Source organism: Chiloscyllium punctatum, chromosome 6 (assembly GCF_047496795.1).
Source record: "Chiloscyllium punctatum isolate Juve2018m chromosome 6, sChiPun1.3, whole genome shotgun sequence".
In the NCBI taxonomy this organism is placed as follows: domain Eukaryota; kingdom Metazoa; phylum Chordata; class Chondrichthyes; order Orectolobiformes; family Hemiscylliidae; genus Chiloscyllium; species Chiloscyllium punctatum.
Genome location: NC_092744.1, coordinates 88,981,365 through 88,995,186, shown reverse-complemented (window position 1 = coordinate 88,995,186; position 13,822 = coordinate 88,981,365). Strand labels below are relative to the sequence as shown.

Below are 13,822 nucleotides of genomic sequence, written 5' to 3'. Positions count from 1 at the left end.
TAAGACTGTTTGTTCTAATCTTTGCATTACAGCTTCTGCTATGAGTCCAGAGATCGGTGAGTCCATGGGTGTGCCATTGATTTGTTCATATATTTGGTTGTTGAATGTGAAGTGTGTTGTGAGGCACAGGTCCAGTAGTTTGAGAATGCCGTCTTTGTTGATAGGTTCAATGTCCTGTTGTCTGTTCTGTATGTCCAGCAGGTTGGCTATTGTTTCTCTGGCTAGGGTTTTGTCGATAGAGGTGAACAGTGCCGTTACATTGAATGAGACCATGGTTTCTTCCTTGTCTATGTGTATATTTCTGATGATGTCCAAGAATTCCTGTGTTGATTGTATAGATTGTCTGGATCCGCTGATCAGGTGTTTCAGTTTCTGTTGTAGTTCTTTCGCCAGTTTGTGTGATGGTGTCCCTGGTAGTGATACTATGGGTCTGAGTGGGATGTCTGGTTTGTGCACTTTAGGTAGTCCATAGAATCTGGGGGTGTTGTTGTTTTCAGGTTTCATTCTTTGTAGGTCAGACCTGGTTATCTGTCCCTTTTTTTGTAGATTCCTCAGTGTGTTGTTTATCCTATTGGTGAGCTGTGGGGTGGGGTCACAGCTATCGACAAAACCCTCTTTTAGTAGGTGTTGGTATCTGCAAGTAGTTGTTGCTCTTTTTGGATGTAGTCTGCTTTGTCCAGGGTGACTGTCATTCTGCCTTTGTCTGCTGGTAGTATGATTATGTTCTTATCGTTCCTTGGTAATTTTAGTGCTTCCCTCTCCTTGGTGTTGAGGTTATGTGTTTGTCTTTTCCTTGTTATCAGCGGTACGATACTTTGTCTCATTGTTTGTTGTGTCTCTTCTGTCAGTCCATTGTTCCTGAGTATGCATTCTAGTGCTGCTAGGAAGTCTGCTGTCTTGGCATCCCTGTGGTTGTAGTTGAGTCCCTTGGCCAGTATTGTTCTTTCCGTGTCTGTGAGCTGTCTGTGGGAGAGGTTTTTAACCCAGGTGTGTGTTGTGGTGCCCTCTCTGTTGCATTTAGTTTGGCCATTTTTTCTTTTAGTGCCGTTTTTTTGCGGAGTGTGGTCCTGTTCTGTCCTATGGTGACGGCCTGTTCTATGGTCCTGGTCCATTCCTGATTGGTGGTTTTTGAAATTAACGATTTTTTGGCGCGCAATTTCTTGTCTGTATTTGTGTAGTCTGTTGTGAGCGTCTGTAATCATTACCTGGATCATCCTGAATCCGTTCTGCCTGGCTGTGTCCCTGGCTTGTGGATTGTTGACTGGCGGTCTGTATCTGACACATGGTGGAAGGATTAGATTCTTTTGGCATTCATGCAGGAACTGGAGTTGTTCGTATGTGACGCTTAGGCGGTTGGCACAGGATTCCCATTTCCTGGCTTGTCCTAGCGTCTCTCGTCCGTAGGTGCTCAAAATCTGTGAGAAGATTTGTAGCTCGGGTGCTCGTTGTTGTGGTTCTGTTCGCCGAGCTGGGAATTTGTGTTGCAGATGTTTCGTCCCCTATCTAGGTGACATCCTCAGTGCTTGGGAGCCTCCTGTGAAGTGCTTCTGTGATCTTTCCTCCGACATTTATAGTGGTTTGAATCTGCCGCTTCCAGTTGTCAGTTCCAGTTGTCCACTGCAGTGGTTGGTATATTGGATATAGGACAAACAGGAAGACAGCTAATGATCCGCGTCCATGAACACTAACTAGCCACAAAACAACACGACCAGTTATCCTTAGTAGCCACACACGCAGATAACAAGCAACCTGAGTTCGACTGGGACAACACTACTATTATAGGACAAGCCAAACAGAGAACAGCCAGGGAGTTCCTAGAGGCATGGCACTCATCCACAGATTCAATCAATGAGCACATCGAACTGGACCCAATATACCGACCACTGCAGCGGACAGCTGGAACTGACAACCAGAAGAGGCAGATTCAAACCACTATAAATACTGGAGGAAACATCACAGAAGCGCTTCACAGGAGGATCCCAAGCACTGAGGATGTCACCTAGACAGGGAACGAAACGTCTGCAGCACAAATTTCCAGCTCGGCGAACAGAACCACAACAACGAGCACCCGAGCTACAAATCTTCTCACAGACTTTGAGTACTAATCATGCCTTGTACATTCTCATCCAAATCATTGATATAGATAACAAACAGCAATGGGCCCAGCACTGACCTCTGAGGAACTCCACAAGTCACATGCCTCCTGTCCAACAAACATCTTTCCACTATTGCCTTCTGTTTCCTACTATCAAGACAATTGTGTATATAATTTGCCAGCTCCCTCTGGATTCCATGCAATCTAACCTTATAGAGTAGCCCTACTATGTGGAACCTTATCAAAGGCTTTACTGAAATCCATTTAGCTGACATCAACCTTCCTGGTCACTTGATCAAAGAACTCTAACAAATTTGAGAGACATAATCTCCTATGCACAAAGCTGTGCTGACTACTCCTAGTCAAACATTTTCCAAAATGCATATATAGCTTATGTGTTAGAATCTTCTCCAATAACTTAACCTCCACAGATGTTAGGCTTACTGTCCATAGTTCCTAGATTTTTCTTTTCAGCTCTTCTTGAATAAGGACACGGCATTCACTACCCTCCAGTTTTCCAGGATCTCACCTGTGGCTAACGATGATGTAAAAATATCAGCCAGACCCCCTGCAATTTCTTTGCTAGCCCCTTGCAGTGTTGTTGGACATATCTGGTCAGGGCCAGGAGATACATCCACCTTCGTACATTCTAATACATCCAACACGTCCCCTTGTGTAGTATAGATTGGCCCCAATATATGACCACTAACTTTTCCAAGTTCCCAAGTCATCTTGTCATTCTACATTGTAAACAGAGAAGAGAAATATTTATTGAGAACCTCCTGCTGTTCTACACATACATGTCCAGTTTGGTCATTGAGGGGCCCTATTCTTTCCAGTTATTCTTTTTCCGTTAACATACTTAAATAACCTCTTTGGATTCAACCTTATCTTCTCAGCCAAGGCTATTTCATGCCCCTTTCTTGTTCTCTTGATTTCCTTCTTCAGTAAACTCCTGTATCCCCTAGATACGTCTAGGGATTCCCTTGATCCCAGCTGCCAGTACCTGAGCCACACCTCCCCTTTTTTTCTGGTCAAAGCCTCAATACCTCTTGTGATCCAGAGTTTCCTATTCCTGCCAACCCTACCCTTCGCCCTCACAGGAACATACAGACCTTGAACTTGAGCTATCTCACTTTTAAAGGCCTACACTTGTCAGAGGTCCCTTTTCCTGCCAACAAACTATTCCAATCAACCCCTGCAAGCTCCTGTCTAATTCCATCAACACTCGCCGTGTCCCAATTTAGAACTTGAACCTGTGGACTGGTCTTGTCCCCCTCCATAACTATTTTAAAATTAATAGAACTATGGTCACTGGTCCCAAAGTACTCCCCCACTGTCACCTCAGTCACCTGCCCTGCCCTACTTCCCAAGAATAGGTGAGTTTTGCCCTTTCCCAAGTAGGACAATCTATATACTGCTTGAGAAAATTTTCCTGAATGTGCTTAACAAATTCCATCCATGCCCTTAATGCTATGGCAGTCTCAGCCCATGTTAGGAAAATTAAAAATCCCTTACCATGACAACGCTATTGCTCCTGCAAGTCACCCCCATCTCCCTGCATATATGTTCTTCTAATTCCCATTGACTATTTGGAGGCCTATAGTACAACCCCAATAACTTTACCCTCCTCTTCTTATTTCTTAGCTCCATCCACAAAGCCTCACTGGATGATCCCTCAGTCCCAGTCCCATGTACCTATCTAGATCCTGAATTCATCAGCCTTACCTATAAGCCCTCTTGCATTGAAATAGTTGCAATTTAATCTAGCAGACATTGCTTGCTCCCTGTCGTGTTTCAGCCTAACCTGTCTCTTCACATTACTATTTATGATTACCATGTCTCCTTCCAGCCTCACACTTGCCTCACTGCTGTTGAGGATCCCACCGCCACTGTCAAACTACTTGAAACACTCCCTTGTAGCACTAACAAACATGACCGCCAAGATATTCGTCTACCTCCAGTTCACAAGCAACCTGTTCCTCTCAAACAGGTCACCTCTGCTCCAGAAAACATCCCAATGATCTAAAAATCTGAAGGTGGTTTAACACTTTGGATCAGAAATTGGCTAGCTGTAAGGCGGTGGTGGATGTGAAATGTTCATTCTGGAGCTTAGTTACTCATTGTGGACAGTGCTGAAGGATTCTGTAGGTTACAGAGGGACATAGATCAGGTGAGGAGCTGGGCTGAGAAGTGGTAAATGGAGTTTAATGTGGAAAAGTGTGAGGTAGTTCACTTCGGAAGAAGTAACAGGAATGCAGAGTACTGGGCTAATGGTAAAATTCTTGACAGTGTAGATGAACAGAGAGATCTCGGTGTCCAGGTGCATAAATCCCTGAAAGTTGCTACCGAGGTTGATAGGGTTGTTAAGAAGGCATATGGTGTGTTGGCGCTTATTAGTAAGGGAGTTTCGGAGCCACGAGGTCATGCTGTAGCTGTACAAGACACTGGTAAGGCTGCGCCTGGAGTATTGCGTACAGTTCTGGTCACCACATTATAGGGAGGATGTAGAAGTTTTGGAAAGGGTTCAGAGGAGATTTACTAGGATATTGCCTGGCATGGAGGGAAGGTCTTACGAGGAAAGGCTGAGGGAACTGAGGCTGTTTTCATTGGAGAGAAGAAGGTTGAGAGGTGACTTAATCAAGGCATATAATATAATCAGAAGGTTAGATAGGGTGGACTGTAAGAACCTTTTTCCTTGGATGGTGAAGGCTACTACGAGGGAATATAGCTTTAAATTGAGAGGTGATAGATCTTGGACAGATATTGGGGTAGTTTCTTTACTCAGAGACTAGTACGGGCATGGAACGGACTGGCTGCAACAGTAGTAGACTTGCAGACGTTAAGGGCATTTAAATGGGCATTGGACAAATACTTGGATAATAATGGAATGGTGTAGGTTAGATGGGCATCAGGTTAATTTCACAGGTTGGCACAACATCAAGGGCCGAAGGGCCTGTACTGTGCTGTAACATTCTATGTTCTATTCATAAGGGCATGGACTTCTCTTCTAACTCAAAAGGAATCTGTATAAAAATAAACAATTACAGCCTATTTTGTTTGTCTACAGAGACAAGAAAAAAATTGTTAAATCTGGAATGAAATGGCAATATGAAAAGCACAGACCAGACAGTAGTATTTTCGACACCTGACAATCAAGTCTGAACAGATGTCCTTGCAACATAAGATTGTAACAAAGACTCATGAATCGACTACAAAATTATATGGGGTCAGGAGAATATAATCTTCTCGAAATATTTATATGACCATTTTATCTCTGTGTGGATTTGAAGATAATGGCATCACCAAAGCATATTTTTACCCAAGTGTTGGTGGGAATCTGGAATTCATTGCCTGTAAGGGTGGTAGAGGCATAAACACTCATAACCTTTCAGAGGTATTTAGATATGTATTTGTGTCATTATTAACATACAAGACTATGAGCCAAATCCTGAAAACTGGGATTAGAATAGTTAGACCTGGTGGGCCGAAGAAGCATTTTTTATGCTGCAGATCTCTATTATTTTATGATAAAGATTGTATTCAACTTGCATCATCTGATTTTAAAAACTGAGACCCTCTTCATGAATGAAAGTGATTGTTAAAGTGAACAAATCCTGACCTTAACTTTCTGCTGTAATCATCAGACCACAGATTGAGGCAAGCCTAGGAGCCCATATGAAGTACTCTAAACTGGCTGCACAGGAATCATCTAAAGGCAGTAAAACCAGACAACTATGTTGCTGCCAACACATCTGCTGTTTAATACATGCATACATAGTAAGTTCATATATGGGGAGATAAAAGGTTGCCTGTTGAGTCTTCAGCTCAGAAAAACAATGGAACTGTACTCCAGAGTATATAAATGATTCATATCTTAGTAGCTTACAGGCAAAGCAGATAGGAAAGGAAAAATGGAATCATGATAAACTTGCTTTCTCACTCTCTCAACACACCTTATCATCTCTCAAAAGGATATGTTGAAAAGAACACTTTGATTAATTTGCTACTCAAGAACTCGAGGAGTCTACAAATTTCACTCCTGCTGAGGAAGCAAGACAACAGTTGTGAACTCAGCTTTTACTCTCGCAATGTGAAGGTTCTGAGAACTTTAATCTTCTTGTTTTTATTAGATACCCCAGTCTTCCTTTTAATCTTATTGCCTGTACTGTTTATTTTGCTTCTGGCTGCATTTTCTTTCTTTTCTTTCAGGCTTGATAGGTAATAAAGTTTATTTTTTTCACTCAGAAAACCTTGGATTGGCTCCTTTAGTAAGCTATGCTATAATTGAAATATGATAGCTATGTGCTAAAAAAAAGACAAATTAAAACAAAATGTTGCAATCGGTTTAAAAAGAGCAGAGCTGATTTCTTTCCCACACTTGGTTGTAATAAATTTGGGATTTTGAAATAAACAAGAATAAAATCACTGGCGAAATTGATCAGGTCTGGCAGCATCTGTGAAGAGAAAATAGCATTCACGTTTCAAATTCAGTGACACTTTTTCAGAAGAGATCTCCAGCATTGGCAACTATTTATTTTTATTTGAGGGGGAGGGGAACTGACATTTGGAATAGTTGCTACAGGTGAAAGAAGCAGTGTAAAGGGGCAAACAAATTGTTCCCTCAAAAGTTGCTTTCCTTAAAAAAAACTGCAAAACATTTTCCCAAGTCTCAAAGATTAAAAGTAAATGTAAAATTAATAATAAAAATTGACAAGTCATGTTGGAGCTGTACAGAACTTTAGTAATGCCACATTTGGAACATAGCTGTGGTCACGACACTACAAGAAGGATGTGGAGGCTTTGAAGAGAGTACAGAAAAGGTTTACTATGATGTTGCCTGGTTTAGAGGGTATTAGGTATTAGAGGAGATTGGACAAACTTGGTTTGTTTTCACTTGAATGTCTTGACGCTAAGGAGCAACTTGATAGAGCTTTACAAACTTATGAAAGGCATGGATAGAAATGTCATCTACTTGAGGACATAAGTTTAATGTAAAAGGGGAAATGTTTGTTGTGGATGTAAGTTTTTTTTACATAAAAGGTAGTAAGTGCTCAGAATGTGCTGCGAGGGGAGGTCGTGGTGGAAGCAGACATACTAACAATGTTTATAAGGCATCTTGACAGATATATGAATGTGTGTGCAAGGGAGGGATATGGACTGCATAGAAGTAGAAGGATTTTAGATTAAAAAGGTGTCTTGTATCAGCAAGGTCTTGGTGGCCAGAAGGGCCTATTCCTGTTGTACCGTTGTTTGTACTAAGCTGCTCATGTTTAATATTCTTGATATTTTAGGGGTGGAATGAAATAACTTATGAGAAGTGTGACATGGTGGGTCAGTGGTTAGCACTGCTACCTCACAGTGCCAGGGACCCAGGTTCGATTCTAGCCTTGGGCGACTATCTATGTGGATTTGGCATATTCTCCCTGTGTCTGTGTGGGTTTCATCTGGGTGCTCCAGAGATGTGCAGGTTAGGTGAATTGGCCATGCTAAAGTGCCCATAGTATTCAGGGATGTGTAGGCAAGAGACATTAGTCAGGGGAAATGTAGACCAATAAGGTTGGGGAATGGGTCTGGCTGAGTTGCTCTATGGATGGTCAGTGTGGACTTGTTGGGCCAAATGGCCTGTTTCCACACTCGGGATTCTACGAAACTAAAAATTTTGTCTTGGCAGGTTTAAAAGGGTGGCTAGGCAGTAAAAAGGAAAGCTCGAGAAACAGAAGTTGCACTGGGAGAAGTTAAACTTTGAGAGAAGGCACTTAGGGATAGTGAAATAGATAAATTAAAATTGGGATAGCTCAGGTTAGAATTGCAATTCCATGGGATAAATATAGATAGATGGAGGAAAGAAAAGAAGAAATTTCCAAGAAAGGGAAAGAGAAAGTGAGTTTATATTGATCCACCTCAGGCTGAGAAAAAGAAAAGTAGCCATGAAGAAGGCAATATGTTTTTAAAATAAATTGACAGGATGTGGGCGCCACTGGCTAGGCCATCCCTAATTGTTAGAGAGCAGTTAAGAGTCAACCACATTGCTGTGGATCTGTAGGCCAACCAACCAAGGATGGTAGCTTCCTTCTCTACAGGACATTAGTGAACCTGATGGGTTTTTCTCAACAATTGGCATTGGTTTCATAGTCATCATTAAACTCTTAATTCTAGATTTTTAGTTAATTCAAATTCTACCATTTGCAATGGCTGGATTCAATCCTGGGTCCCCAGAACATGACCCGGGTCTCTGGATTAACAGTCCAGCAACAACGTCACCACACTATCGCCTCCCCTACACATAACCTAAAGACTGAAGTAACCAACTTGCACTTTTACCCTTATGTTTGATGAAAGAAACGTTGGCGTCTTCTTCACTTCTTTTGAAGTAGCAGTTTAGTGTAGCAGTTAAAGTGGCCAGCCCAGACAATGGGCATTATTATTAAGAGCAGGCTGATAGGGAGAGCACACAGAGTTTAGTCTGTTACGTGAGGAGAGTGCCACTGAATATGGGGCAACAAAACTAAACACATGTATCAGTTAGTATCAGTGGTGTATAGGCAAAACATCCTAGTCTCAGGAAATAGCTTGATCATTCACATCTATTATATACTGCCATCTATGAAAACCTTTGTAAGTAATTCTTGAGAAGACCAAAAAATTGATACAATTCCTAATCAGGCTTCATGTTGAGATACAGGGTCCATACAGCACTCCTGGATTAAGAACTGTGTGTTCAAATGCAAATCCCTAAACTCAGGAAAGCTGGGCTCTGGAAGCTACTGCAGACCAGAGATAGAGATGCGAGCATGGCAAATAATCTTGAGAAAACTAGCCAGAAAAGAAAGCAGGCAGAATTGTGCCCAGGCTTTAAAAGGAAATATTAGAATGGCAGTCAGGTGGGAAACTTCCTCAAGTGTTTCCACTGCAGGAAACCAGGAGATGTAAAAGAAAATCGTTGACTTCAGCTTCCCTTGGAAACTCAAGTTGCAAGACCAATATTTGCAACATTAAAGGTGGTCAGTGCCTGTTCAGGTATGACCATTAAATGGGCTAGCTGCCAGGAGTTTGTGTTCAAAGAAACATTGACCCCTGGCTGTTTTAAACAGTCAGACAGTGAATCAGTCAGTATCCTCCAAAACAATTCTGGGTCCCCAGAACATGACCCAGGTGCTCACAATCATTTATCATGGGGAAAGAAAAGATTTTCCATCTGGAAGGAAGGTTAATTCAGTGTGTTGGTAGAAGGTTTTGGGTGGGGGTGGGGGTAGGGATGTGGGGACGGTTTGGGGGACGTGGGGTGTGAGGTGGGGGAAGGATAAAGGTGCCACAGGTTATACTTTACTCAGAGAGTGAACTTGGAATTAGTCTGGAAATAATGGGAATTGCCTCAAGCTTCAAGAATATTTTATTGGGGAATTATTTAGTCAACAGCAAAATAGACCTTTCAAATGGGAAAAAGAGCACAGAGAGCTGGGGAGGCTGGACGAAGGCAGCAACACAGCAGCATGGAAGTGATGGGCATTTAGAAATCCTACAAAATATTTGGGATGGCTCAGGATGGACCACTTGAATTAAACAGAGCAGAAATAAAATTAGAAAGTGTCTGATAAGATCAAGGGCTGGAGTTACACTTCCATGCTGCTGTGTTGTTGCCTTCATCCAGCCTCCCCAGCTCTCTGTGCTCTTTTTCCCATTTGAAAGGTATATTTTGCTGTTGACTAAAAAATTCAGGGTGGCACAGTGGTTAACACTGTTGCCTCACAATGCAGAGACCTGGGTTCAATTCCTGCCTCGAGCTGTCTGTGTGGAGTTTGCACATTCTCCCCGTGTCTGCGTGGGTTTCCTCCAGGTGCTCCGGTTTCCTCCCACAGTCCAAAGATGTGCAGGCCAGGTGAATTGGCCATGCTAAAATGCCCGTAGTGTTAGGTGAAGGAGTAAAACGTAGGGGAATGGGTCTGGGTGAGTTTCTCTTTGGAGGGTCGGTGTGGACTTGTTGGGCTGAAGGGCCTGTTTCCACACTGCAAGTAATCTAATAGCCACAAAAAGAGAAGAGAAAGGCAGCAGGTGGGTGGTTGGAGTCATACCTGACATATAAGAAAATGGAAAAAGTGAGGACTGCAGATGTTGGAGTTCAGAGTCAAAGAGTGTGGTGCTGGAAAAACACATCTGTATAGGCAGCACTTGAGAAACAGGAGAGTTGAGGTTTCATGCTTACGTCTGAAACGTTGACTTGAATGCTGCCTGACTGGCTGTGCTTTTCCAGCATCACGTTCTTCGATATAAAAAGACGGTTATGGTTGCTGGAGATCAATCATATCAGCTCCAGAACATCTGTGAGGGAGTTCTTCAGGATAGTCCTTGACCCAACCATCTTCAGCTGCTTCATCAATGACCTTCCCTCCATCATAAGGTCAGAACTGGGGATGTTCACCAATGATTGCACAACGTTCAGCACCATCCATGACTCCTCAGATACTGAAGCAGTCCATATTCAAGTGCAACAAGATCTGGACAATATCTCGGCTTGTGCTGACAAGTGGCAAATAATGTTCATGCCACACAAATGCCAGACTAAGATCATCACGAATAAGAGACAATCTACCTACCACCCCTTGGCAGTCATTGGTGTTACCATCACTGAATCCTGCCCTATTGACATCCTGGGAGTTATCATTAACCAGAAACTCAACTGGGACTCACCACATAAACACAGTGGCTACAAGAGCAGGTCAGAAGCTAGGGATACTGTGGCAAGTAACTCACCTCCTGACTCCTCAAAGCCTGATCATCACCTACAAGGTACAAGTCAGGAGTGTGATGGAATATTCCCCACTTACCTGGATGACTGCAGCTCCAACAACACTCAAGAAGCTTGACACTCCCAGGGCAAAACAGCCCACCTGATTGGCACTACATCTACAAATATTCACTCCTTCTGCTAATGCTCAGTAGTAGCAGTGTGTACCATCGACAAGATGCACTACAGGAATTTACTGAAGATCCTCAGACAGCACTTTCTAAACCCATGACCACTTCCATCTCAGGGGACAAGGGCAGCAGATATATGGGAACACCATATATGGGCGGCACGGTGGCACAGTGGTTAGCACTGCTGCCTCACAGCGCCAGAGACCCGGGTTCAATTCCTGCCTCAGGTGACTGTCTGTGTGGAGTTTGCACTTTCTCCCCGTGTCTGCGTGGGTTTCCTCCGGGTGTTCCGGTTTCCTCCCACAGTCCAAAGATGTGCAGGTCAGGTGAATTGACCATGCTAAATTGCCCGTAGTGTTAGGTAAGGGGTAGATGTAGGGGTATGGGTGGGTTGCGCTTCGGCAGGTCGGTGTGGACTTGTTGGGCCGAAGGGCCTGTTTCCACACTGTAAGTAATCTAATCTAATCTAAGTAATCTAATCTAACCACCACCTTCAAGTTCCCCTCCAAGTCACTCACCATCCTGACTTGGAAATATATCAGCATTCCTTCACTGTCGCTGGTTCAATATCATGGAATTCCCTCCCTAATGGCATTGTGGGTCAACCCACAGCAGGTGGATTGTCGCAGTTCAAGAAGGAAGTTCACCATCACCTTCTCAAGGGCAACTGGGGATGGGCAAAAAATGCTGGCCAGCCAGTGAGGCCCACATCCAACAAAATGAATAAATAAAAGGCCACGATGACAGGCAGGACCAAAGATCTAGTTAATGGTTACCTTCATGGTCAATCTACAAGGTAACCAGTGAAGGTGAAGCCCCACTGAGTGTGAGAACTAGATGGCAGTTGTGTTCCAGGGAAAAAGAATAGATTAAGAAGAAAACTTAATCAATGGAAATAAACACAAATAAAGGGAAAATGGCAGGAACAAAGACCATGGGAGACACCGTGGGTGAAGGTCACAAGGGGCATACTAGAGAGGGAAAAGCAGGGATCTCAGGATCAGAAACAAGTTTCAAACTTGAACCAGACCAATCTAGTTGACATAAAGTCAAATGAGAGAGGTGTGGGGTGCAAGTCAATACACACTATAGGAAGAAATCAATGGTTTACCAGATGCCAAACTGTTCAAAAACTCACTTGAATCCAGTTCATGAATGAAATGATTAAGCAGTGGATGTGGTGTATATAGACTTCAGCAAGGCATTTGATAAGGTTCCCCATGGTAGGCTCATTTAGAAGGTCAGGAGGAATGGGATACAGGAGAAGTTAGCTGTCTGAATACAGAATTGGCTGGCCAACAGAAGACAGCGAGTGGTAGTAGAAGGAAAATATTCTGCCTGGAAGTCTGTGGTGAGTGGTGTTCCACAGGGCTCTTTCCTTGGGCCTCTATTGTTTGTAATTTTTATTAATGACTTGGATTAGGGGATTTAAGGAAGGGTCAGCAAGTTTGCAGATGACACAAAGGTTGAAGGTGTCGTCGACAGTATAGAGGACTGTTGTAGGCTGCAGTGTGACATTGACAGGATGCAGGGATGGGCTGAGAGGTGGCAGATGGAGTTCAACCTGGATAAATGTGAGGTGATGTATTTTGGAAGGTTGAATTTGAAAGCTGAGTACAGGATTAAGGATAGGATTCTTGGCAGTGTGGAGGAACAGAGGGATCTTGGTGTGCAGGTACATAGATCCCTTAAAATGGCCACCCAAATGAACAGGGTTGTTAAGAAAGCATATGGTGTTTTGGCTTTCATTAACAGGGGTATTGAGTTTAAGAGTCGTGAGATCTTGTTGCAGCTCTATAAAACTTTGGATAGACGGCACTTGGAATACTGCATCCAGTTCTGGTCGCCCTACTATAGGAAAGATGTGGAAGCTTTGGAGCGGGTTCAGAGGAGATTTACCAGGATGCTGCCTGGACTGGAGGGCTTATCTTATGAGGAGAGGTTGACTGAGCTCGGACTTTTTTCATTGGAGAAAAGGAGGAGAAGAGGGGACAATTGAGGTATACAAGGTAATGAGAGGCATAGATAGAGTCGATAGCCTGAGACTATTTCCCAGGGCAGAAATGACTAACGCGAGGGGTCATAGTTTTAAGCTGGTTGGAGGAAAGTATAGAGGGGATGTCAGAGGCGGGTTCTTTACACAGAGAGTTGTGAGAGCATGGAATGCGTTGCCAGCAGCAATTGTGGAGGCAGGGTCATTGGGGACATTTAAGAGACTCCTGGACATGCATATGGTCACAGAAATTTGAGGGTGCATACATGAGGATCAGTGGTCGGCACAACATCGTGGGCTGAAGGGCCTGTTCTGTGCTGTACTGTTCTATGTTCTATGTTCTATTTTCCTTTCTGGAGAAGACATCATTGATTCATGTAATTAACCTTCACATTTCCTCCCCTCAGTCACTCTGGTTACTTTTTTCTCCATTTCACTGGTACCAACATCCTTTCAGGTCTAATTGGACATTTCAACTTGGAAAACTGTCATCTTGTCAAAACATAAACTAAAATCAGTTGACCCCTCCCCACAATTACAGTCCGAATTAAAAAAAACACAAAATCATCTTCATTACCTTTATTCTCGATGGAAACTTGTTTATTTTCAGAGGTTCCTTTTTGTCCTTTCTTTCTTGCTTTCCCTGCATAAAGTTTCAATCTCAAGTTTAGACACTGACTGTCATATTTGAGAATATTTAGTGTGCTCTTGCTATCTTTGTAGCCAAGCTATTGCAGTATCAATGTTACAAGAACACAAGATATAACGTTCAGTGCTCATTTTCAATATATTCATCCAGAAAGATCTGGAGCTCCCTC

The 13,822-nt window shown here is 43.1% G+C and overlaps 1 protein-coding gene across 1 annotated transcript in view; it reads right to left on the bottom strand.

The window, feature by feature from the left end:
- The window catches only part of ky (kyphoscoliosis peptidase), a 113,236-nt gene that overhangs the window by 62,985 nt on the left and 36,429 nt on the right, over positions 1 to 13,822 (bottom strand). Inside the window, exon 6 of the mRNA XM_072571712.1 lies at positions 13,582 to 13,647. Coding sequence (XP_072427813.1) covers positions 13,582 to 13,647 — 66 coding nt within the window. The remainder of the gene's footprint in view (positions 1 to 13,581; positions 13,648 to 13,822) is intronic.